Here is a 25663-nt window from a genome sequence, read left to right on the forward strand (position 1 = left end):
TTCTTATTAAGATTCTTTGAAGATGATACAGAAGTCTCCATCCATACCCTTCTCTCTACTAAGCAGAAGAAGAGGGAATCCGTCAAAGCCTTCGTCAAAAGGTTCCGAACTATGGCTCTGCGATGTCCATCAAGTATGACACAGTCTACCCTAGTGGAGACCTGTCGACACAATTTGCAGACCGACCTTCTAGCACAAATGAGGATTGTAGAATGTCGTTCCTGGAGACAACTAATTTCTCAAGGCGATCAGGCTCAAAAGATCATTGCCAGGATCAAAGCTGAAGAACAAAATAGGCAGGATCAACCTGAGCAATCGGACCAAGCCCAATCTTCTCCTGAACAATCAGATCAAGCTCAATCTTCTTAGTCAGAAGAGGAAGATACTACGGCCACTGAAGCCAATCCTCTTCAGTAGGATGGTAAGCCCAACAACTATCACGTTAACAGTTATCTCTGATAGTCATTTTCCTCCAAATCCCCCCATCAATCCTCTTCAAGTAGGATGGTGGGTCCACCAAAACTATCACGTTAATTGTCACCTCTGATAGTCCTTTTCTTCCAAATTCCCCCACAAATCCTCTTCAAGTAGGATGACGGGTCCACCAAAACTATCACGTTAATTATCACTTCTGATAGTCATTTTCCTCCAAATTCCCCCACCAATCCTCTTCAAGTAGGATGGCGGGTCCACCAAAACTATCACGTTAACCATCACCTCTGATAGTAATTTTCCTCCAAATTCCCCCACCAATCCTCTTCAAGTAGGATGACGGGTCCACCAAAACTATCACGTTAACCGTCACCTCTGATAGTCATTTTTCTCCAAATTCTCCCACCAATCCTCTTCAAGTAGGATGGCGAGTCCACCAAAACTATCACGTTAACCGTCACCTCTGATAGTCAGGTCCACAAAACTATCACGTTAACAGTTACCTCTGATAGTCAAACTCATCAGATAATGGCCTACCAGGTGATGTGCCTCTATTCCGATTTCATGGATAGTGCCCCACTAGGCGATGTGCCTTGTTTATCTCTTTTTATTCCCCTGCTAAGTCTTAATCAAGACTGGGGGTTGGTTACTTGGAATTCATTGGATTAAGAGTAATAAATCTTTCATATCGTCAAGTTAACATTACACTTCTGACGATCATCACCCCACAGAGTATGAATGCAGCTTGCATCACTCCTAATTTATCACGTTAACAATACACCTCTGACAATCAACTTATCAATCCTTGTTAATAGGATGATAAGTCCTCGAAGTTGCTCAAATTACAATCTTCCCCAGTAAGACACTAAGTCTTCAAAATATTGTTCAAATCACAGGTATCAGAACTCATCGCTCCTGATGATAAACTCACCTAGCAAGTTTCCCCAGCGAGACGCTAATTCCTAAAATCTTGTGCAAATCATAAGTACACATTCTCATGTCATGTTAACACCATACCTCTGACAATCCACTTATCAATCCTCGTCAATAGGATGATAAGTCTATAAAGTTGCTCTCATCGTAACACAAACTCATGTCATGTTAACACGACACCTCTGACAAAATCAACTTATCAATCCCCTTCAATAGGATGATAAGTCCACAAAGTTGCTTCCATCGCAACACAATCTTGTCACGTTAACACCACACCTCTAACAAAATCAACTTATCAATCCTCTTTAATAGGATGATAAGTCCACAAAGTTGCTTCCATCGCAACACAATCTTGTCACGTTAACACCATACCTCTGACAAATTAACTTATCAATCCTCGTCAATAGGATGATAAGTCCACAAAGTTGCTCCAATCGCAACATTTTCTTGTCACGTTAATATCAAACACCTCTGATAAAATCAACTTATCGACTCTCGTTAATAGGATGATAAGTCCATAAAGTTCCTCCGATCGCAACATTCTCTTGTCACGTTAATATCAAACACCTCTGACAAAATCAACTTATCGACTCTTGTCAACAGAGCGATAGGTCCTCAAAGTTGCTCCGATCGCAACATTCTCTTGTCACGTTAATATCAAACACCTCTGACAAAATTAACTTATCGACTCTCGTCAACAGAGCGATAGGTCCTCAAAGTTGCTCCGATCGCAACACTTTCCACTTATCGACTCTCATCAACGGAGTGATAGGTCCATAAAAAAAACCCGTCAAGTTAATATCACACCTCTGACAAAATCAATTTATCGACTCTTGTCAACAGAGCAATAGGTCCTCAAAAGTTACTCCGATCGCAACACTTTCCACTTATCGACTCTCATCAACGGAGCGATAGGTCCATAAAAATACTGTTAGGTTAACATTACACTTCTAACAGTCAAACCCCCCCAATGAACTTGTTAATCCTTTTTCAACAAGAATAGCAAGTTGTCATTAAAAAAATCCCCAGCGGATTAAATATTTTCAGGAATTATCCTATTGATAATAAAGAAAATTTCTGAATTTCACTCTAAGTGAAAATTTATGCCAAGTTAACATTACACCTCTGGCGCTTCCAACTTTCTTTCAGTGTTTCAAGTAACACAGGAAGAAATAATGATAAAGTCTACGTATTCAACATCGTAGCACCAAAATCCATGCCTTTTACGCATGAGGGACTTTATCTCGATCCCTAATTAGAGATAAGCCTACGCCTAACACGCGTTGTCGGTTAGTCTTTTCCCGTAAAAATGACAAAGTTTATGTATTCAAAATCATAGCATCAACTCTAAGAGGGTTTATTCTCTTAGCACAACGTTACATATGGAACGGGCTTAGATAATCCACATGCTAACCCGACTCAAACGGTAGTCGGTAAAGGCTTATCAAATCCGTTGATGGCTGAGGGTTTGCCAAAAATCCTATGCACGTTTGCAGGCCATCAGCTTAATGGATGTGAGCTGAGACTTAAAACAGATGAGCCAAAGACAAGTCAAAAATACACGGAAGCCACTTCCATGTCTTAAGTCAAAACGTTGAGGTCAGACCCGCATCTCAAGTTTAAAATGCAGGGTCCACCCCCATATTCCAGAAGTAGGATTATGACGCATACCTTCACACAGGTCCTACGTGGCAAATCCCTTCAACCAAGATGCCTTCGAAGCAGGTGCAGAGAACAAATCATTTACCACAAGGAATCAACAGCACTAAGATCAGAGTTGAGATCCAAAGTATTCCGAAAATTCGTCCCAGTCAACCGCGAACTTTCGAAAACTTTGGAGGGGGTTCTGTAGGCTGTCTAAAAATCACAATAGATAGCTGATCCCCATCAAACACCAATGATGGAAGTTACAATCTGACGACTTCCAGAATGCTACAATTTGAAGACTTTTACGTGGATCGATGAATATTACAATCTGACGACCTTCGCAACAACTGATGAAAGCTCTAATCAACAGCCTTCATAATCAACATCGAGAGTTACAATCTGACGACTCTCACATATCAAAGAGCTAAAGCAAAGATTACAAAACGACGATCTTTACAACGCTCTGACAGAAAGAGACTACAAATCGACGGTCTCTTCAAACCAAGACGTGGAAGTCCTCCCCGCGAACCAGCATCAAGACGCACCATGTTCATAGCTACGAACGCAGCTCAAATCAATAGCTGAACACAGCTTAAATCAGCCGCTGAACGCAGCTCAAATCAGGCGCTGAACGCAGCTCAAATCAGCAGCTGAACGCAAAACGCAGCTCAGATCTGCTGCCAAACGCAGCTCTTAAATCGTGCAAACGCAGCTTCCAAATTGCTGCAAATGCAGCTTCCAATCACGGCGTTCAAGCTTCCAGACACTGCGTTTGAACGTAGAATTCACACCAGAACGCAGATTTTGCATTTGACTCGTTCAAACACGAGCTGAACTGTTTCAAAACCGTTTCCCACGATCTGAGGGGATCACAACTTCACTCAGGAGTGATTTAAGGGGTGGTTACATCCCATTAGCCCCACTTAAGAGCGAATTAAGGAGGTGGTTACACCCCTTAATCCCTTATAAATAACTAAAAATCAATTCAGTTCAGGGGCGGTCGGTTGGAACTTCTTGGCAGCGAAAAAAGAATCCTTCATCCTTCGGTTGGAGCTTTGGAGATCGGCAACAAGATCTTCTTCATCCTTGGCTTATAACCGACTTTCGGTTAAATCAACTCTTTCATAGAGTTTTAAACTCGTTCAGAGTTCTCCACAACGTCAAATCGTGAGGAGAAGACCATGTTCCAGTGAAACAAGACATCGGATCGTCAACGGAGAGCGAACTCGACGCGAGCATTCGAGGGAGGCACTCCATCGCCACCGTGAAGAACCCAGAATTAAACAAAGGGGAGAATTCAGATCATTCTCCTCTCTTTTGTAATCAGGAAATCCAAATTGTATTCGATTTTAAGAGAATACAAGTCAATTTTCTTTCACTGTCTTTTTACTGCAAATTTTCCACAAACAATTAATTGAATCAATTAAACTTATGAACTTAATCAATTAAACATTCATTTTGATGAAATGATTGATCATATCCTTATAAAGAAATAATGTGTGTATAATGAACAATAAAGTAAGTCCATTATATTCCTATCATTGCATGTTGATATTATATTACTCATTAAGAATGATATTTTAATATCATGAGTAAAAGTAAGATTTATTTCTTTATGAAGGATTTTCTTTTGACATTCTATATCATAGATCTTAAACTCTATATAGATAGATAAATAGATATATAGAATTGTCACAATCTACTTATATGGATAAGATCCATAAAAGATTCAACTTAACAAGATTCCAAGAAAGGAATGATTCCTATAAGACATAAACAATTATTTTTTTAAGGAAATGTGTCCCAAAAAGGTTGTTATTGATCTTGTATGTAGTTTTCAATCCAATCCTAATAATAGAAAGTCTATTTCAGGTTATATGTATATCATTAATAATAATAGCAGAATATGTAGTGCCATGTTAAATCATTAAACGAAGGAATATGGATTAATGAGTTACTCCATAAGCTTAATATTATTTCTTGTAATAATTTTCTTTCTCATTATTATTTGATAGTAATGGAGATGTTGCAAGAAGCTTAGAAAAAAAATTTATCTTATTAAAGGTTAATAAGAAGAAACATGTAATGGTTTAATAGATGGCTGAGCAAATAACATTTAATATCCTTTTATAGACCATTGTCTTAAAATGTTTTTGACAGATGGGAGTAAGGATTACATCTGATTGGATGTTAGGGCAAGTGGGAGATTGCTGGAATAGTAATAATAATTTGCCCTTGAACATCCAATACAAATTATGTAATAATATGGTAATGTTAATAAATTTAATTATTGCACATAATTTGGGTATTATTTATATAATCGTTATATACATCCTTAGAAGTTATTTTGTTAGATCATGTACTGTGATGGTCACTTGCTTGGAGATATGATCTAACTTAGAAATTTCTTAAATTTGTGCTTAACCTATAACTAGTAAAGGATAACTTTATTATAACATGTTATTATGCATGACACCGATATATGAGATATGGTGGTGGGTCTCAACCATCAGGAATGAAGATTCTCCGGGTGTATGTCATAAGCACGCATTATGATGTGTGTAGCACTAGACCGTATTTGAATTCTCTAGGATGAGTCAGCTAAGAGATAGAGAATTCAAATTGTTACATGGTCCCTTTGACTTGATGATATTATCATTTTCGATTTGATAATTTAATATGCTTTGATGTGATGGTTAAGCTTGTTTAGTAATCGCTACACAACCTGAAACATTGGGTTGCTAAATTTTATTTAGAAAAATGATGGATATCTAGATAGGATCCAGTATGCTCATTATGATGAGTTAATTTATTATGCATTCCCATGAAGCTATTAAATTCCTGCCGGCAGGTGGTTTTGAAAATATTTTTAAAAATTTACTTTCTTATAAAAATAAATATTTTGATGTTTCAAAATGATTTTTATTTATGTTCATGGGAATTGCAAATTTAGGCATAAGTAAATAGGTGAGTTGTCCTGCTTAAAAGAGTTGCCTAAAATAAATGATACTGGAAGGGAGTGAATGTAAGATATTATTTATTAATAATTAATCCCATATTATGGAAGAGCTTTTATGAACAATTGGTCGGATAGGGATTTGATTGTTAAATTAAAATTATTAATTTGATTATAATTGGTTCTCGATATGGGGCCCAATTGGTCTCACTAATATCATTAGAAGAGGTATACATGTAATGCAATTCTATTTCCATCTTTAATTGTTATGGATAAAGTTTTTGAATAAATCTATTTCTATCCTTAATTGTTAGGGATAAAGTTTTTGAACAAATCTACTCTATCCTTAATTGTTATGGATAGAGTTCTAGATAATTATGAATTGTTTAAAGTTAAAATCTCTAAGACTAGTGTAATCCTATAAATAGGGTTCATATGTAGCCTTATGAGAAGAGATCGAAAACCTTATGAAGATAATATGAAGAAATAGATTTTTGAGAACCTATCTCTCAGTATTGCTTCTCTACGGTGACGGGTGGATTTCAATTGGAGGCTTTTTCTCTTGAGGAAGCTATTTCGGATTGATCTCGGGACAGATTATCGTAGAAATTCGGAAAACTTTTAAGGTATTCTTCTAATATTAAATTAATTTTGATTAATAGTCATGATATGCCTTTTCCGCTGCGTTGTATGTCATGTTTCCAACAGAGCATTGATATAAAGAGCACATGTTCGTTATTACGTTTCCATTATTTCAACGAAGAGCACTTGAAAATGATATTAATTGCTTGTTATGTCCAAATGCCGACACTATCCTCGTTCTATTCTATATATATTTGCTGGAACTAGGAACGGTTCAATGTTATGGCCAGGATATTTTAGTTTCACAAAAAAGATGAAAAATGTCAGTCATAGGCTTTTATGGAAGTTTCATTTGCAAAATGGATTCCATAATATTTATTTAGTTGCTTATTTTTCAGTATCTATTGTCTTATACATATTAAAAACATACGCCTCATGTAGTCAGGAACATATAACTATTCCAGTTGGACATCGAGGGTCTAAGGGCTAATAAAAAATGTTCACGACAGTGTCAGTCTACGTTTTTTGCATTGGCTAAACATTTAGATCCTAAATGTGGACTGACGGCGTCACGAGGGTTTTCTACAATTCCAATAGTTATCATGGGTCTAGTGTGATTTTAGACGTTATTGGGCGATTACAGCAAATTGCTGGGAGTTAGGGTGAATAAGTGGCTAACCCCCTTTGTACATGTTGATGTACCTGCTTTAACCTTAAGAAAGTGGTAGCTCTAAAAAAAATTGGCGGGAAAATGATCTTATACGTAGCGATCTTGTATATAGCGCATTCTGATCTTTTAGCAGAAGTAAAGATACTCACAAAGCTCCTACACATGCTGGAGCAGTAGCCCTGGAAACTGACTGGGCTGTCATTGAAATAACATTTGCAGCACCTCTTTGGTGCTGAGGCTGTCAATGAAATGCCAAGATAATAAGTTTGTAGTCTTGCAATAAATGCTTATAAAATATGAACAAATGCGTTTTACATATAAGTTGCAGATTACCACTGCATTGTTCTGCGAGATGAACAAGCCGGTGAATAGAGCTACCTGGTTTCAGAAAGCAAAGCATGCCAAACTTCTGAAGTTAGGCATGGTAGCGTTAAGAATCAACAATGTAACTCAATTTTTGCCGAAGAGTGGCATATATTAATTCTAAAGCCTTTTAACTATTAAAGTTGGAAATGCGAGCTGCTTATCACTACGTAACGAAAATGTTTTATAATAACTGAATTTATACTCACAGAAAGAACATTCTTCAATATGGATGCACAGTTCACCAATGAAAGTATGGATCCTGAAAGCTTGGACATAAATGGGCAGGCGATAACTAATGGTATAGTGAGAATCTGCACATCAGAATTGCAAAGCATAACGATAGGTCTCTATCTCAATGATAACATCCAATAAAAAAAGAACAGAGTGATGCACACCGTTGAAGCACATGTTAAAGTGATGGGTCCAACGAGCTTTCCTTTATTATAGGTTGCCTCAAATACTCAAATCCATATTGCTTTGGGAGTTCCTCTTCAGCTTGGTTTGTTTTGATCAAGAGTCCTAACATTAGACTTTGCACAACCAATCAAATTAGAAATTTATATCTACGTGGACTCTTGTTGGGTTTTAAGACATGTGGACTTCTATTCCTATTAGAACTCTTATTCCTTAGACAACAAGGAGCTAGGATCTTCAAGACTATATAAGAACAGTCTTTCAAGCCAATTTGAAGCATCAATCTTCAGAGCATCAATCAAGAAGAGAGAGTTATTTTGTGAAGCTTATTTGATATTCTTTTCTTTTGTTCTTTTAGTTGAGAGTTGTATTAGGCTTTTGGGGTGTTATTTAGGATCGAGTGATTGAGAGATTGAGAGATTCCACTTTGTATTCCTCACAATTAGTAAAGCTTTTCTCCTCCTTCGCCCGTGGACGTAGGATACAAGCCGAACCACGTATATCTTTGTGTTCGTCTGCTCTTGATATTTTGCGTGCTCTCATGTGATTGATATTAGCTTATCCTGGGGAATTTGTCATAACATCCTATAAATAAACAGTAGAAATACCACAAGACTAAAACCTGTACATAGACAAGCAGTAAGTAAAATTGCGCACTTTATAGGTGGATTAGTTAATTAATATTGACAATACATAAGTCATCATGTCCTGATTTACATCTACAGAGCTTGTGAACTGATTTATTTTCACTTCCTAGTGTCAGTTACTATCAGAAATATCACCCAATCCGAAAACTCAACTAGAAGTGAATTCTTTTGAAAACCCAAGAAATAACCAGTGATAAGAAAGCTATAAATGAATAATGGCGGTTAATGCCAATCCTGTTTGATCGAATGAAAACCTTAGGCCTCGCTAATGTATTTTAAAGGTTGAATATTACTTACATTAACCAGGCTATGAATGGAGGAACTACAATTGGATGTCCTGTATATGTGTGAATGTATATGTGTGTGTGCATGTTTTATGTGTGTGTGGGTGGGTTGGGTGCACGTTTGTGTATAATTATCATGAGTAAAACTGGTGAACTACCTAACATTTTCCTCCACGAAAATTAAAATAGAGCTGTAATTGATAGTACTCTCTCAAAAATCTTATCGAAACTTTTATCATGCTAGTCCGGCAATAAACAAACAAGCACAACACGGGAAAACGACTGTATAACAATATGGGTTTTAGCATTTATATACCTGAGACTGCCAGAACCTCACCAACATCCATATACGAAAAACTCAACCCTCCAAGTTTTCTATCGCTTTCAGCCCATAGGGAGAATATCTGAAAAAAGTTCAACATGAAATTTGAATAACAGATCAACAAAAGAACACAAGAACGAGTAAAATATTAAATGATGAAAATGAACTCGTCATGGATAGAATTGTCTGCATGTTTATTATTAAATGAGATGTATTCTAGTATTTCTCACAGAATTATGTCATTAAACTACTAGAATATACCTGAAATTTGTATTATCGTATACTACATATAAAGCTCAAAAGGGGTCATATCTTTACATTCAAGACTACAATTTCAGCGTTCTAACCTCATGAACAAAAAGTGCAGGGACAGAATTCAGAAGAACATGCTAAAATATAAAGTTTTACCTCATTGTAGGCTGTATCACGAAGGGAGAAAACACAGCATACGATGGTAGGTAACTTTAGTGGCCAATTTGAGAGAATATTTTCCTTATTAGGTTGAATCCCCTTTTCGTTTCCTACATCCTTTTCTCCCGTATCAGACCCAGTAAGGCATGCCTGCAGAGGTTCGATTGCTCTGCCTGCTGTTTTGCTCTCGGGATGATAGTGCAGCGTTTCCTGCATAATCATAAATACAATGAAACCAAATTAAAGTTGGAAAAAAAAATTCGTGTTCAAACCTACTATTTCCAGGTAGCCACGCGCCTTATCGAATAACAATATAGGCTTAAAAGAAACATAGCTTCAAAGTGATCCTAGTATAAGTGAGACTGTTACTCACTGGAAGCCAAAAACAGACACTAAGCACACCAGCGACAAACAGCGATATAATGAAATACGGCAAGAAGTAAGAAAACCTGCAAACATTTGAATGTTTGGCAAGAATGAGAGCAATAATGAAGCAACCAAGATTCAAGTAAGTACCTTCTAGAAATGATTCTTCAGAAACCATTCCTGGAAACTTCTTTGCAGGCTGACAAAACATATAGTAACTAAGAAGAATAGATTTGTAATGCACAAAATATTTCAACAATATTTAAGAACTAAACAACCGAGTAGATGTTTATATGGATTTTAACACTAATGTGGAGAGGATGTTGAAGCTAAAAAGCTGGAAAAGGATTGAGTGAAGTCCGAGTAGATCACAATCATGTACGCATTTGAAACACGTCAGTGTAAGTTGTTTTATATTGAAAACTGCATTATCCGTGCAAGGAAGCCTCCGAGAGCTGGACCAATAATGAGACCTGAGCCCCATACTGTACTAACCTGAACTAAGACGCCAATTGATCTGTTAGAACCCCTCGAAAGAATCTCTTTTCTTTTGAGGATATAGAAGCTAACATTTTAAATGTTTTAGATTACACGATATTAATTCCTCATCAATACTACCAAGCAAAGTAAACACTAAAGGTTCATACCAAGGACAGTCCGAAGGATTCATGCTCAGGTCGACAAACTTATATGTGCCTGAAAAGAAAGCCAAATTGCAAAAAACTTGAATAAGGAGTGCGCCAATTTCATCGATGTAGAAACACAGTGAATATTTTATCGTGCCAAGTAAATCGCTCATGGCTCCAAGAAAAAATCTTGTAACAATTGCCATCCAAAAATTTACACTCAATCCAAAGAGGGTGTTAAATATAACCCTGGAACACAAACAAGACAAAATTAAAATACACAAGAAAACCTAAGGAAAATGAACATTAATTCTTTAGTAAATAAGTAAAGTACGATGAAATGAGGCCATTAAGTATGACAGGTTTCCTTCCCCATCTATCAGCTACCATTCCCCAAACAAGAGAAGTCAAAGCTCTCCCAAGCATGTATGAAGAACCTTTAATATGGATGTTAGTATGAACTTGGTAAAGTCTGAATTGAACAGTATATATATACTTGTATCCATATCACCCGTTGGCTTACCAACAAAGCCTGCATAAAACCCAATATCTTCCACTCTTTTGGCAATATGTAAGTCCCTTATCTGTGATAGATTGTAAAAGTTTCATGAGTCATGAACTCTACACTCTTTTGGCAATATGTAAGTCCCTTATCTGTGATAGATTGTAAAAGTTTCATGAGTCATGAACTCTATTGATTCTGTAATGTTCAATATAGATTATCGAATGTACGTAAAATTTATGAGGCAATAAAAATTTGGAAGATAAAATACCTTAAACTAACAAAGAAAAAAGATGAAAATTTTATCGATTATATCCTCATCATTCAATTTTCTTGTGTGTTTCGACATACAGGATAAAACATTCATTGTTCTGACAACCTCAGGATAAAGTAAAGCATTTAAAGCCGTTAAGTTTACAGGCAATGAATTGCGCAACGAAATTAGGAGGATATACATGTGTTGGGAATTTACGCCGAAACCCCTAAAACAGCAAAAACGCAGTATAGAGAAAAGTACACTAAGATTTAACAAGGTTCGGCAATTGCCTACGTCCTCGGGAGCCTCACAATAAATTTTTATTAATCAACAAGACATTACAAAACAAGAGTCAATCTCAAACTAAGATCTCTTAATAAATACAAAGGCTAACACTGTAGCTACAGTGTATCCCTCTTAAATACTCTTTTTCAATTTCCTTCACCCCTCTTTAATTTCCTTCTTAAAGTCTCCCCTCAAATCCTTCAATTGAGGGCTGGAGAGAAAAAGGAACGAAACAGATAGAGAAAGAGATCGCGGGAGAGGAGAGAGCGGGAGAGCCGTCGTTGTCGCCAAGAATCGTGAGGAGAGAGAGAGAGAAGAAGTAGACTTAAAGGGGCTAGGGTTTCGGGTTCCCTTTTATAGCGGAACTCGACGACAGGCTGGTTGTAGTCTTGAAAATGTAAAGATATGACGCCTTTTGGGCTTTATATGTAGTATGAGCGATTTAATAGCAAATTGTCAGGTATATTTAGTAGTTTAAAAAAAAAAAGAATGACATAATTCTGTGAGAAATACTAGAATAGCATCTCATTTAATAATAAGCATGGCAGACAATTGCTATGCATGAGCGAGTTTTCATTTGTTCATCATTTAATATTTGTACTCGTTCTTTGTGTTCTTTGTGTGTGATTACTGTATTCAATTTCATGTTGAAATTTTTTCAGATATTCTCCCTATGGGCTGAAAGCGTTATAGAAACTTGGAGGTTGAGTTGTTTTGGCGTATATGGATGTGGTGAGGGTTCTGGCAGTCTGCAGGTATATAAATGCTAAAACCCATATTCGTTATGACAGTCGTTTTCCCGTGTTGTGCTGTTTGTTTATTGGCCGGACTAGCATGATAAAAGTTTTCGATAAGATGTTTTTGAGAGAAGTACTATCGAATTACAGGCTCTATTTTAAATTTTAAGTGAGGAGAAATGTTAGGTAGTTCACCAGTTTTTACTCAATGATAATTATACACAAACGTGGCACCAACCCAGCCCACAGGACACACATAAAAGCTGCACGACACAATATCCAGTTCACCGCATATAACAGGAGCATCCAATTGGTAGTTGCTGCATTCCTAGCCTGGTTAATGTTAAGTAATATTCCAACTTTAAAATACATTAGCGAGGCGCTTAAGTTTTCATTACCCCCCCGCCCCGCCCCGCCCCTCGATGCAAACTAGGAATTGCATTCAACCGCCATTATTCATTTATGCTCTTCTTATCAGCTGGTTATTTCTGGTTTTCAAAAGAATTCACTTCTAGTTGGTTTTCGGATTGGGTGATATTTCTGATAGTAACTGACATCTAAGGAAGTGAAAATAAATCAGTTGCACACAGTTGCTGGTAAAGGCTCTGTAGATGTAAATCAGGACATGATGACCTTATGTATTTGTCATTATTAATTAACTAATCCACAGCTGATGAAAGTGCGCAATTTTACTTACTGCTTTGGTCTTATGTGACAGGTTTTAGGTCTTGTGGTATTTCTAGACTGTTTATTTATAGGATGTTATGACAAATTCGCGGCGGCAGGATACAGACTAATATCAATCACATGAAGAGCAGCGAAATATCGAAGAGCAGAGCGAACACAAAGATATACGTGGGTTCGTTGTATCCTACGTCCACGGGCGAAGGAGGAGAAAAGCTTTACTAATTGTGAGGAATAACAAAGTGGAATCTCTCAATCTCTCAATCAACTCGATCGCTAAATAAAGCACCCCAAAACCTAATACATCTCACTAAAAGAACAAAAGAAAAGAATATCAAATAAGCTTCACAAATAACTCTGCGTCTTGATTGATGCTCTGAAGATTGATGCTTCAAATTGGCTTGAAAGACTGTTCTTATTAGTCTTGAAGATCCTAGCTCGCTTGTTGTTAAGGAATAAGAGTTCTAATAGGAATAGAAGTCCACATGTCTTAAAACCCAACAAGAGTCCCACCGTAGATATAAATTTTCTAATGTTGATTTGGTTGTGGCAAAAGTCTAATGTTAGGACTGCCGCCTTTTTTGATCAAGAAGCAAACCAAGGCTGAAGAGGAACTCCCGCAAAGCAATATGGATTTGAGTATTTGAGCAACGCTTAATAAAGGAAAGCTGCGTTGGAACCATCACTTTACATGTGCGTTCAAGGTGTGGCATCACTCTGTTCTTTTTTTAATTGGATGTTTATTCATTGAGAATAGAGCTATGGGCGTATATGCTTTGCAATTCTGATGTGGGGGCAGATTTCTCACTATACCATTTAGTTATCGCCTGCCGCAGTTTATGTCCAAGCTTTCCAGGATCATACTTCATTTGGTGAAGGCTGTTGCATCGCATATTGAAGAATGTTCTTCTGTGAGTATAAATTCAGTTATGTATAAACATTTTCGTTACATGTGGACGTAGCTGATAAGCAAGCTCGGCATTCCAACTTTAATAGTTAAAAGGCTTTTAAGAATTAATAATAATGGCCACTCTTCGGCAAAAATGAGTTACATTGTTGATTCTAACGCTCCACATGCCTAACTTCAGAAGTTTGGGCATGCTTTGGGCTTTCTGAACCAGGTAGCTCTATTCAGCGCGGCTTGTTCATGCTCCGCAGAACAATTGCAGTGGTAATTGGCAACTTATATGTAAAACGCATTTGTTTCCATAAATTTTATAAGGCTTTATTGCAAGAAAGCTACAACTTATTGATCTTGGCATTTCATTGACGAGCCTCAGCACAAAGAAGGTGGCTGGGCAGAATGTTAATTTCAGAATGAGAAGCTACCAGGTGCAGTTTCCGGGCTAGGTGCTCCAGCATGTGTAGGAGCTTTGGTGAGTTCTTTAATTCTGGGCTAAAAGATCAGAATGCGGCTTATAACAAGAATGGCTACGTAAATAAGATCATTTTCCGCGCCAATTTTTTTAGAGGCTAGCCAACTTTCTTAAGGTTAAAGCAGGTACATTCAAACATTGTTACAAGGGGGTTAGGCCACTTATTGGCACGAACCTAACTGCCAGGGCAATTTGCTGTAGATCGCCGTTCAATAACGTCTAAAATCACACTAGACCCATTGATAATATGGAATTGTAGAAACCCTCGTAGCGACCGTCAGTCGCACATTTAGGGTCTAAATGTTTAGGCCAATGCAAAAACGTAAGACGTGAGCACTGTACGTGAACATTTTTTATTAGCCCTTAGACGCGCTCGATGATGCAACTGGAATAGTGTATATGTTCCTTGACTTACATGCAGGCGTATGTTTTTTAATATGGTATCAGAGAAAGATCAGACTGAAAATAAGCAACTAAATAAAATATTTGGGAATCCATTTTTGCAAATGAAACTTCCATAAAAGCCTAATGAACTGACATTTTTCATACTTTTTTGTGAAACTAAATATTCTGGCCATAACATTGACCGTTGCCTAGTTCCACGCAGGCAGAATATATATAGAGATAGAACGCGATAGTGTCGGCATTTGACATAAGCAAGGCAATTCAATATCATTTTCAAGGTGGCTCTTCGTTGAAATAATTGGAACGTAAATAACGAACATGTTGCTCTTTATATCAATGCTACTGTTGAAACATGACATACACAGAGAGCGAAAAGGATATCGATGACTATAATCAAAATTAATTTTAATATTAGAAGAATACCCGAAACACTTTTCGAATTTCTATAATAATCTATCTCGAGATCAATCCAAAATAGCTTCCTCAAGAGAAAAACCTCCAATTGAAATCTACTCGTCACCAAAGAGGAGCAATATTAGTAAGAGATAAGTTCTCAAATTTTTATTTCTATTCTATTTGTCATATTATCTTCATAAGATTTTCTGTATCTTCATAAGGCTACATATGAACTCTCTATATAGGATTAGACTAGTCTTAGAGATTTTAATTTTAAACAATTTATAATTGTTCAAAAAGCTATCCATAACATTTAAAGGTAGAATGTATTTGTTCAAAAACTTTATTCATAACAATTAAGGATGGAAATATAATTGCATTGCATGTATATATACCTCTAATGACATTAGTGAGACCAATTGGGTCTCATATCGAGAACCAATTATTAATCAAATTAATAATTTTTATTTAACAATCAAATCCCTATCCGACCAATTGTTCATAAAAGCTCTTCCATAATATGAGATTAATTATTAATAATAATATCTTACATTCAGTCTCCTCTAGTATTATTTATTTTAGGTAACTTTTTTAAGCAGAAAAACTCACCTATCTGCTCATGCCTAAATTGCAATTCCCATGAACATAAATAAAAATAATTTTGAAACATCAAAAATTTTTATTTTTATAAGAAAGTAAATTTTAAAAAATTATTTTTAAAACCACCTACCGGTAGGAATTTAATAATTTCATGAGAATACATAATAAATTAACTCATCATAATAAGCATACTCGATCCTATCTAGATATTCACCATTTTCCTAAATAAAATTTAGCAACCTAACGTTTCAGGTTGTGTAGCGTTTGCTAAACAAGCTTAACCATAATATCAAAGCATACTAAATTATCTAATAAAAAATGACAATATCATCAAGTCAAAGTGACCATGTAACAATTTAAATTCTCTATCTCTTAAATGACTCGTCCTAGATAATTCAAAGACGGTCTAGTGCTACACACATCACAATACATACACCCGGAAAATCCCCATTCCTGGTGGTTGAGACCTATCCCACATCTCATATATCTGTGTTATGCATAATAACATGTTATAGAAAAGTTACCCTTTACTAGTTATAGGTTAAGCACAAATTTAAAAAAAATTTAAGTTAGATCATATCTCCAAGCAAGTGACCATCATAGTGTATGATCTAACAAATTAACTTCTAAGGATATATAACAACTATATAAATAATACCCAAATTATACGTGCAACAATTAAATTTATTAACATTATAATTGCCACGCGCCTATGCGGAAGCCTTGCACGAACTCACAACGAACCTGTGATCACGAGTCGAAGAAAGCCAAACTCTTGCACAAATCAAACCACTAACGCCAAATCAATCCAAACACAGAGATATACGTAGTTCGGCAATTTGCCTATGTCCACAGGGAGAGGATGGGGAGATTTCACTAATTCAAGGAGAGTACAAAGGGTTACAATCACACAAGAACTCTCAAACTAACCCTCAACCAAAGATCTCATCTTGCTCACAATATCTCCCTCTCACAATGCTCAAAAGATTCCTCAATCTCTGATATTAAACCCTCACAAATCGTTTCCCTATTTATACCAAAATAAAACCCCAATCAGATTACAAACAGGAAACCTGAATATGCAAAATACCCGTCGTAAGTCGACTTAACAGAGTGCATAAGTCGACTTGGCAGAGAAAAAAACAGCAACTGGAGAATACTTTATAAGTCGACTTATTAGGTTTTATAAGTCAACTTGGCAGAGCGAAAATTCACAATTCCAGCACAGATCGTAAGTCGACTCGTGCACACTGGCAAGTCGACTTACCATAAGTCGACTTAGCCTTGTGCATGAGTCAACTTATGCCAGTAAATCAGGTTTTTCTGATTTTTCCACAATTCTCCACCTCGGCGAATTTTGCCAAAACTGAGCCGACACCAAACCAAGAGCATCAATGTGTCGTCTCTCCAAATACGGCTGCACCACCATGGTTGCCTACGTACCCCCTCTCCCAAGGGATCAAGCCGCCCGTAGTTCATCCAAATGGCCGCCAACGGCCTCAACAATCACAAATATTCAACAAGTTTCTGCAATGATCAAACTTGTTGCTTGGAACCACCTTTGTGAGCATATCCGCCGGATTATCCTTCGTATGGACCTTCACAATCTCCACATCGCCATCTTCAAGAACATCTCGAACGAAGTGATAACGAACGTCAATGTGCTTCGTCCTCGCATGAAAAACCTGATTCTTCGCCAAATATATAGCACTCATGCTATCACAATGAATAGTGACGGATCGCTGCGATATACCAAGTTCTTCCAGAAGTCCTCGAAGCCAAATAGCCTCCTTCACAGCCTCTGTAACTGCCATATACTCTGCCTCCGTCATAGACAAAGCCACTGTCGACTGTAAGGTGCATCTCCAACACACCGGCGCACGGGTCAAAGTGAACACATACCCCGTCGTAGACCGGTGCTTATCCAAATCCCCGGCATAATCCGAATCAACATAGCCAATGCATAGCTGCCCACCTATAGTGTCCTGCTCATAAACCAAACCAACATTAAGCGTACCTAGAATGTACCTCAAAATCCATCTCACGACATCCCAATGACCCACTCCTGGATCATGCATGTATCTCGACACCATGCTCACTGCCTGTGACAAATCCGGCCTCGTACACACCATCGCATACATCAAGCTCCCAACTGCGCTCGCATATGGAGTCTTCGACATCAACTCACGGTCTTCAACTGACTTCGGTGAAAGACCAGCTGAAAGCTTCAAATGGGCTCCCAATGGTACACTAACTGGCTTCGTATCCATGCTAACATGGAATCGCTGTAGAACCTTCTTCAAATAAGCCACCTGTGTCAAACAAATTCTGCCCTTCTTCTTGTCTCTGCCGATCTCCATCCCTCAAATGCGCTTCGCCTCGCCCAAGTCCTTCATCTCAAACTCATTCGAAAGCTGAACTTTCAACTCATCTATAGCTGACCTGGAACTAGAAGCAACCAACATGTCATCGACATAAAGCAACAAATAAATGTACGCACCTCCTCTCAACTTGCGAAAATACACGCAAGGATCAAACTGGCTCCGAGTGTACGAATGACCAAGCATAAAACCATCGAATCGCCTATACCACTGTCGAGGAGACTGCTTCAAACCGTATAGCGATTTCTTTAGCCTGCAAACCAACTTATCTTTTCCTGCAGCTCAGAATCCCAATGGCTGAGTCATATATATTTCTTCATCAAGATCACCATGAAGAAATGCTGTCTTCACATCCAACTGATCTAACTCCAAACCATACTGTGCTACCAAAGCTAGCAAAATCCGAATTGACGAATGTTTTACCACCGGAGAGAAAACCTCATTGTAGTCAATACCTTCCTCCTGTGCATAGCCCTTCGCAACCAACCTAGCCTTGAACCTCACTGGAGTGCCCTCAATGCCCTCCTTCTTCGTGTACACCCACTTGCACCCAATCGCCTTCCGCCCCTTTGGAAGCTCAACAAGCTCCCATGTATCGTTCTTGTGAAGAGACTTCATCTCCTCCTGCATAGCCTCCTACCACGAATCAGCCTCCGAACTCTGCTCGGCCTCTCTGAATGTAGTAGGTACCATCTCATCGATATTCTCCACCATAAGTGCATATGCAACTGTGTCGGCATACCGTGCTGGCACCCGTATGTCTCTCCTTTGTCTCCGTGCCACAATAGAATCCTGAACCTGAGCCGTCGGTCCCTGATCCTGCTCATGAGTACCCGTATCCTCCGCATCACCGTCGTGCTCGGCTAGCGTCACCTCAGTCGGCACTCTAATGGATACTGCACTATCTGGACTCTGTGGAACTGCATCAATCTCCACCACCTGCGAAATCTCCTCTGTCGGATTGCTCTCCACTTGATGAGAGCTGGGAAGCTTCAAGATAAAAGCCTCATCGAATGTGACGTCCCTACTCAGCATAATCTTCTTATCAACTGGATCCCAAAGCTTGTATCCCTTGACACCACGCTTGAATCCTACAAATATGACCTTCCTAGCTCGAGGTTCTAACTTATTAGTTCTAACATGATAATATGCAGGGCAACCAAATACCTTAAGCTGGTCATGTCATGTGCTGTCTCTCCCGACCACATCTCCATAGGGGTCTTCCCCTCAATCGCAGATGAATGTAGCCTATTAATGAGGTGGCTCGCATAAGAAAGTACCTCAGCCCAAAAGATCTTCTCTAAACCACTATGCGCCAATAAACATCGAATCTTCTCCAGCAAAGACCGATTCAATCTCTCCGCCACCCCATTCTGCTGCGGTGTATGACTAACTGTGAAGTGCCTCTCTATGCCCTCGTCTCGACATAGCTGCAGAAAGGGGTCTGAGGTATACTTGCCGCCGTTGTCGGATCGCAACGTTTTGATCTTTCTCCCAGTCTGCAGTTCCAATCTCCTCTTCCACTCCACAAACAAATCTAGGACTTCACTCTTATGCTTCATGGTGTACACCCAACAACGCCTAGAATAGTCATCAACAAATGTGACGAACCAATGTCGACCACCAAGTGATGCAGTCTTGGTAGGACCCCAAACGTCTGTGTGCACGTAGTCCAAGATGCCCCTCGTCCTATGAATGGCCGTCCCGAACTTCACCTTCGTCTTCTTGCCAAGAACACAGTGCTCACAGAACTCAATCTTTCCACTCTTGGCTCCCTTCAATAGCCCCTGCTTGCACAAAGCCTACAGTGACTTCTCTCCTGTGTGCCCTAACCTGTAATGCCAAAGTCTGCTCATGTCCATCTCTGAAATAGCCGAAGCAACCTGGCCAATCTCGGTGCTCCCCTTCAGATAGTATAAGTTATGACTGCGGACTCCCTTCATCACCACCAAAGATCCCTTAGTGACCTTTGCTACAGCATCCTCAAAGGTCACACTGAATCCCTTCGCCTCCAAAGCCCCCACTGAAATAAGATTCTTCTTGAGTTGAGGAACGAATCTCACCTCCTTCAGCTCACGGACTACTCCATCGTGCATCCGAATCCTCACAGTACCTATCCCACGAACGCCACAGGATTGATCATTTCCCATGACCACAACACCCCCATCGAGTCTCTCAAATGATGAGAACCAATCTCGCCTAGGAGTCACATGATAAGTAGCGCCAGAATCAAGCATCCACTCCGATGCATCCAAATGGTTCACCTCCGGAGTAATCAAAAGAGAAAAGCTCGAATCATCGGAATCATCGCCTTTCGCAACATTCACCTCATTGGCCTTCGGGCCCTTATTCTTGCTATTCTCCTTTTCTTTGACTTTCGGGCAATCTCTCTTCCAATGTCCCTGCTCCTTGCAGAATGCACATTGGTTCTTTCTAAGCTGGTGACGACCTCTTGACTTTGACCTCCCTCTATTTCCACCTTTCTGATATGAGCTTCTACCTCTCGCCGTTGTTCACATGAGCCGCTAGCGAGGTGCCTCTGGACATCTGAAATCTGAAGAGTCTTCGCAGCAAGTGCAACCTGTTCTCAACACTCTTCGTGAGATACTTGTTGTTGAGAATTTCCCACATCTTCATTGCAGACGTCACCCCAATCACATCATATTTCAGTTCCTGTTCCAAACATGACCTGATCACCCTGCAAGCATTTCGATTCATCTTTTCCCATATCGCCTCTTCATATTCAGGTGGCCTCACATCGACCATGATGGTCTCCTCCAGATTTTGAGCATTGAGCGCATCCTGTACGTCGCTCATCCACAAACCAAAATTAATCTTGCCGTCATATTTCACTACACTAATCTTAGTGTTCTGAAAACCCACTTGAACTGTGCCTGTCATCTTGCTGCTTTCACCAACTTCTTCACCCATAATCACAAGTTCCAAATTGTAAAGAAAGATCCAAACTTTAAAAGGAATAAGAAATTACCCAACTGAACCCTAGATTGGATTCCAAATAGAACTCCTAACCACACAAGGAAAGCGAGGTCTTCAACGGCAACTTCAAACCCTAACTCCACCAAAGCCTAGAACTCCAAGAGCCAAGCTTCAAACTGAATCTTCCTCCACCTAATCCAAAAACCCCAGATCTGAACCTGAGCTCTGATACCACTTGTCGCGCGCCTATGCAGAAGCCTTGCACGAACTCACAACGAACCTGTGATCACGAGTCGAAGAAAGCCAAACTCTTGCACAAATCAAACCACTAACGCCAAATCAATCCAAACACAGAGATATACGTGGTTCGGCAATTTGCCTACGTCCACGGGGAGAGGATGGGGAGATTTCACTAAATCAAGGAGAGTACAAAGGGTTACAATCACACAAATTCTCTCAAACTAACCCTCAACCAAAGATCTCATCTTGCTCACAATATCTCCCTCTCACAATGCTCAAAAGATTCCTCAATCTCTGATATTAAACCCTCACAAATCGTTTCCCTATTTATACCAAAACAAAACCCCAATCAGATTGCAAACAGGAAACCTGAATATGCAAAATACCCGTCGTAAGTCGACTTAACAGAGTGCATAAGTCGACTTGGCAGAGAAAAAAACAGCAACTGGAGAACACTTTATAAGTCGACTTATCAGGTTTTATAAGTCGACTTGGCAGAGCGAAAATTCACAATTCCAGTACAGATCGTAAGTCGACTCGTGCACACTGGCAAGTCGACTTACCATAAGTCGACTTAGCCTTGTGCATGAGTCGACTTATGCCAGTAAATCAGGTTTTTCTGATTTTTCCCCAATAATATTATTACATAATTTGTATTGGATGTTTAAGGGCATATTATTATTAATATTCCATCACCAAAATGGCATCCTTCTTTTGATCAAGCTTGCAACCAGGGCACTTTCTCAAAGTAAACTCCTCTCTTCAACAATGGCTCCCTTTTCTCTTTTTCCATTGCTTTGTGAAGGTATTTGTTCATTTTATGGAATAAAAGTACTCTTGCTTATTTGTATGAGAAAGAGAAAGTCCTGAGTGCATGCATCAATCTTAGGGAATCTTTTTTAATAGAAGGTCTTGCATAAAGAATGCATTACATAGGTGTCTTTTGGCAGTGGGTTAGCTGTGGAGTCATATAATTAAGAAAGTTAAACCTTTCTTAATCTGTTAATTAAGAACGAAAAAAGTAAACAAATACAAAAAAAGTAAACAAATAAAATATATAATAAAGTAAGTTATTCAGTCTTCACTAGAAACTTTTGGTACATGATATGTAGGAATTACAACTTTTTATTAGAAGTCTATTAAACATACTGTGATTTTTGAAATCAAATTCATATTCGAAAAATAGAGATTCAGTAGTTCAGGTGGCGAATATCGGTATAAACGTGTGTGTTGGGGGTTTAGCGTGTAGTGCCTCTTAATCCGTTCGAATAGGAGGAAATGGAGGCTCTTTTTTAATTAAAAACGTTTCAATTAACAACATATTAAGAATATTTGTGAAAATACTAGTGGATATTATTGCTAGTATATATATATATATATATGAAAATTATTTTTGAGAAAAGATTATACGGAAATTTTTCCTTTGAAGTTATATATTGTATAGTTATTTTCTTTTAATGTCTATTGTGGTTAAGCTGTTTGTTTGCCTAAAAAAAGAGGGAAATCAAAGAATAGGAAACCTATTTTTTAGAAATTTTATTTTGAAGTTGTTTGGTTAGAAAAAAAAGAAGGAAAAAAAAGAATAAGAGATGGGATGAGATGAGTTGTCGTCATATTATTGGATGATTTGAGTGGTTTTTTAAGAAAACTTGTTTTGAGGTTGTTTAGTTGGCTAAAAAAATAATGAAATGTATTATAAGAAACCTATTTCCTATAATAGGTTCTTTTCTTGTGTTTGGTTCATTCTTAAAAATAAAAAAAAATAGATGAGATGAGCTGAGTTGTCATTATATTATTGGATGATGTGACTCACACATAAGGAAATCAATTTTCTTATTTTTTTAGAGGAAATGAGTGGAGATGAAAGTTTAAGGAGATGAGATAAGTTATCATCATATTAGGGCTGTTCGTTTCGCAAAAAATTTTGGGAAATCAAAGAATATGATTTCTTGAATTATGGTTGTTTGGTTGGTTAAAAAAAGAAGGAAATCAAAGAATAGGAGATGAGATGAGATGAGTTGTCATCATATTATTGGATGATGTGAGTGATTTTTTAAAAAAACTTGTTTTGATGTTGTTTGGTTGGTTAAAAAAATTAAGAAAATGTATTATAAGAAATCTATTTCCTATAATAATTTTTTTCTTGTGTTTGGTTCATTCTTAAAAATAAGAAAATAGATGAGATGCGATGAGTTGTTTGTATATTATTGGATGATGTGACCCACACTTAAGGAAATCAATTTCCTTTTTTTTGAGGAAATGGGTGGAAATGAAATGTTAATGAGATGAGATGAGTTGTCACCATATTATTGGATGATGTGAGTGATTTTTAAATATGAGATGAGATGAGTTGGATGATGTGACCCGTTTCTTGTGTTTGATATATTTTTAAAAGTAAGAAAGGAGATAAGATGTGATGAGTTGGTGGATAAAAATAATATTTTATTGATAAAAGTGTATAGATTAATTTCTTTTTCTTGGATTGAGTTTTATGGATGGAAATAGATAAAAATAATATTTTAATGAAAAAAGTACATGGATTTCCTTTTCTTGGTTTTTAGGAAATCTCCCAACGCCAAACATACGGGCCTGGATGATGTGATTGAGTTTTAAATATGAGATGAGATGAGATAAGATGAGTTGGATGATGTGATGATAAAAATAATATTTTATTAGATGTTGGATGATAAAAATAATATTTTATTAGATGAGTTGGATGATAAAATAATATTTTATTAGATGAGTTAGATGATAAAATAATATTTTATTGAATGTTGGGGTAAGTTTTAGGGATGGAAATGGTTGAAAATAGGAAATGGGAGATTTTCATGCTCCCATTTCCTATTCTTGGTTTTTAGGAAACCAACCAAGCAGCCCCACAAATTTACAACTGACAAGTCTCATACTTTTAGTGAAACATATCGTAAATTTTAGCTTTTTACATCTATAAATTTGTTTCCTTGTTTTCTTTCCCCTAACGTTTATCGTTGGCGTGTTAATTTTTGTTCAAATTTAAAGTTCTATGTGTTTATACTTAGATTTCCGCACTTGGGCCTACTACGCGCGCAATTCTTCATTCAAAAACACGGATACATCCCACACAAATATTGGACTGAGATCCTCTACTAATGAAAACTTCCTAATATTTCCTAATAAAGAGATCCTGACCTTTCATTTTCATCATGACCTTTCATTTGCCACCCATCCTTATGAGCCCCCCTCGTAACTCTTCACAATTCTCATTAGGAGATATTAGATATTAGGAGAGGATCCCAACTTACAAATATTACACATTCAAACACCAAAACCGCACAAATTCACGCGCCATAAAGCGCCTCCGCCTCCTTCAACTCGATCCCGACCAAGCTGTCGTCCTCCACCGCGCCCACCGCCCTCCCTTCCTTGTAAACATACGCACTTCGCCGCCACCAAAATACACCCCAGATTCACCAGACACAGCGCTGTCAGCAGCAGTAGAACTTATCCAGCTCCCTCGTTCAGGTCATCCGCCAGCCAGTCCGTCACTTTGTTCACCACGCTCACGAGCCCCGAGCTCAAGAAGAACCCCAGCGACAGGGTGCTCAGGAACAGGCCCGTGCTCATGGTCTTCATCCCCTTCGGGCCACTCGCGCAGGAAGAAATCGAGCTGCCGCACGTAGGTGAACGCCTCTCCAGAGCCGACCAGGAAAAACTGGGGGATCAGCCAGAAAACTGTCAGCTGCTCGTTGTGGCGACATGGCTGTGGAGGCGCCTGAATCGATCAGGGCGGCGGCGGCCAATGGCGAGGCAGGAGAGGGAGAGGCCGATCCGATGCGCTGGAGGGAGGAGAGGGGCGGGGGAGGAGGGGGAGGATGGTGGTCCGTAGAGGGGATGGTGAGGAGGATGGAGCGACGAAGAAGACGGTGAGGGAGCCGGAGGGGATGGAGAACGAGGGGGTGATGCGGCGGTCCATGACGACCGCCTGGGAGACGGAGAAGGTGGTCATCTGGGCGTAGACGGTCCAGAACATGATGGTCGTGGCCCAGATGGGGAGCATCCGGACGATGATCTTCACCTCCTCGACGTCGGTCAGGGTGGAGAGCTGCCATTTAGTCTGTTTCGCAACGGGGTCGGGCTTGATCGCTCCGTGGTCCAGGAACCTGCAGGATTATTTATAATCCATGTCAGTCTGCAGTTTCGCCTCCTATTAATCGTTCTCCTTCTATCCA

General features: G+C 38.6%; 1 protein-coding gene and 1 pseudogene across 1 annotated transcript; both read right to left on the reverse strand.

The window, feature by feature from the left end:
- Positions 7419 to 12889, reverse strand: LOC109819561 (probable peptide/nitrate transporter At3g43790). Its single transcript, XM_020385317.1, has 15 exons — positions 12884 to 12889; positions 12675 to 12769; positions 11538 to 11640; positions 11180 to 11240; positions 10991 to 11093; positions 10755 to 10905; positions 10455 to 10525; positions 10038 to 10113; positions 9662 to 9874; positions 9248 to 9335; positions 8583 to 8622; positions 8205 to 8284; positions 7982 to 8022; positions 7793 to 7897; positions 7419 to 7598 (listed from the first exon to the last, which is right to left on the reverse strand). The coding sequence occupies exons 1-15, from the start codon at positions 12887 to 12889 to the stop codon at positions 7419 to 7421; spliced, it is 1413 nt and encodes a 470-aa protein (XP_020240906.1).
- Positions 24514 to 25663, reverse strand: part of LOC109822047 — a 3620-nt pseudogene continuing 2470 nt past the window's right edge.

The sequence above is a fragment of the Asparagus officinalis genome, chromosome 8 (assembly GCF_001876935.1).
Source record: "Asparagus officinalis chromosome 8, Aspof.V1, whole genome shotgun sequence".
NCBI lineage: Eukaryota > Viridiplantae > Streptophyta > Magnoliopsida > Asparagales > Asparagaceae > Asparagus > Asparagus officinalis.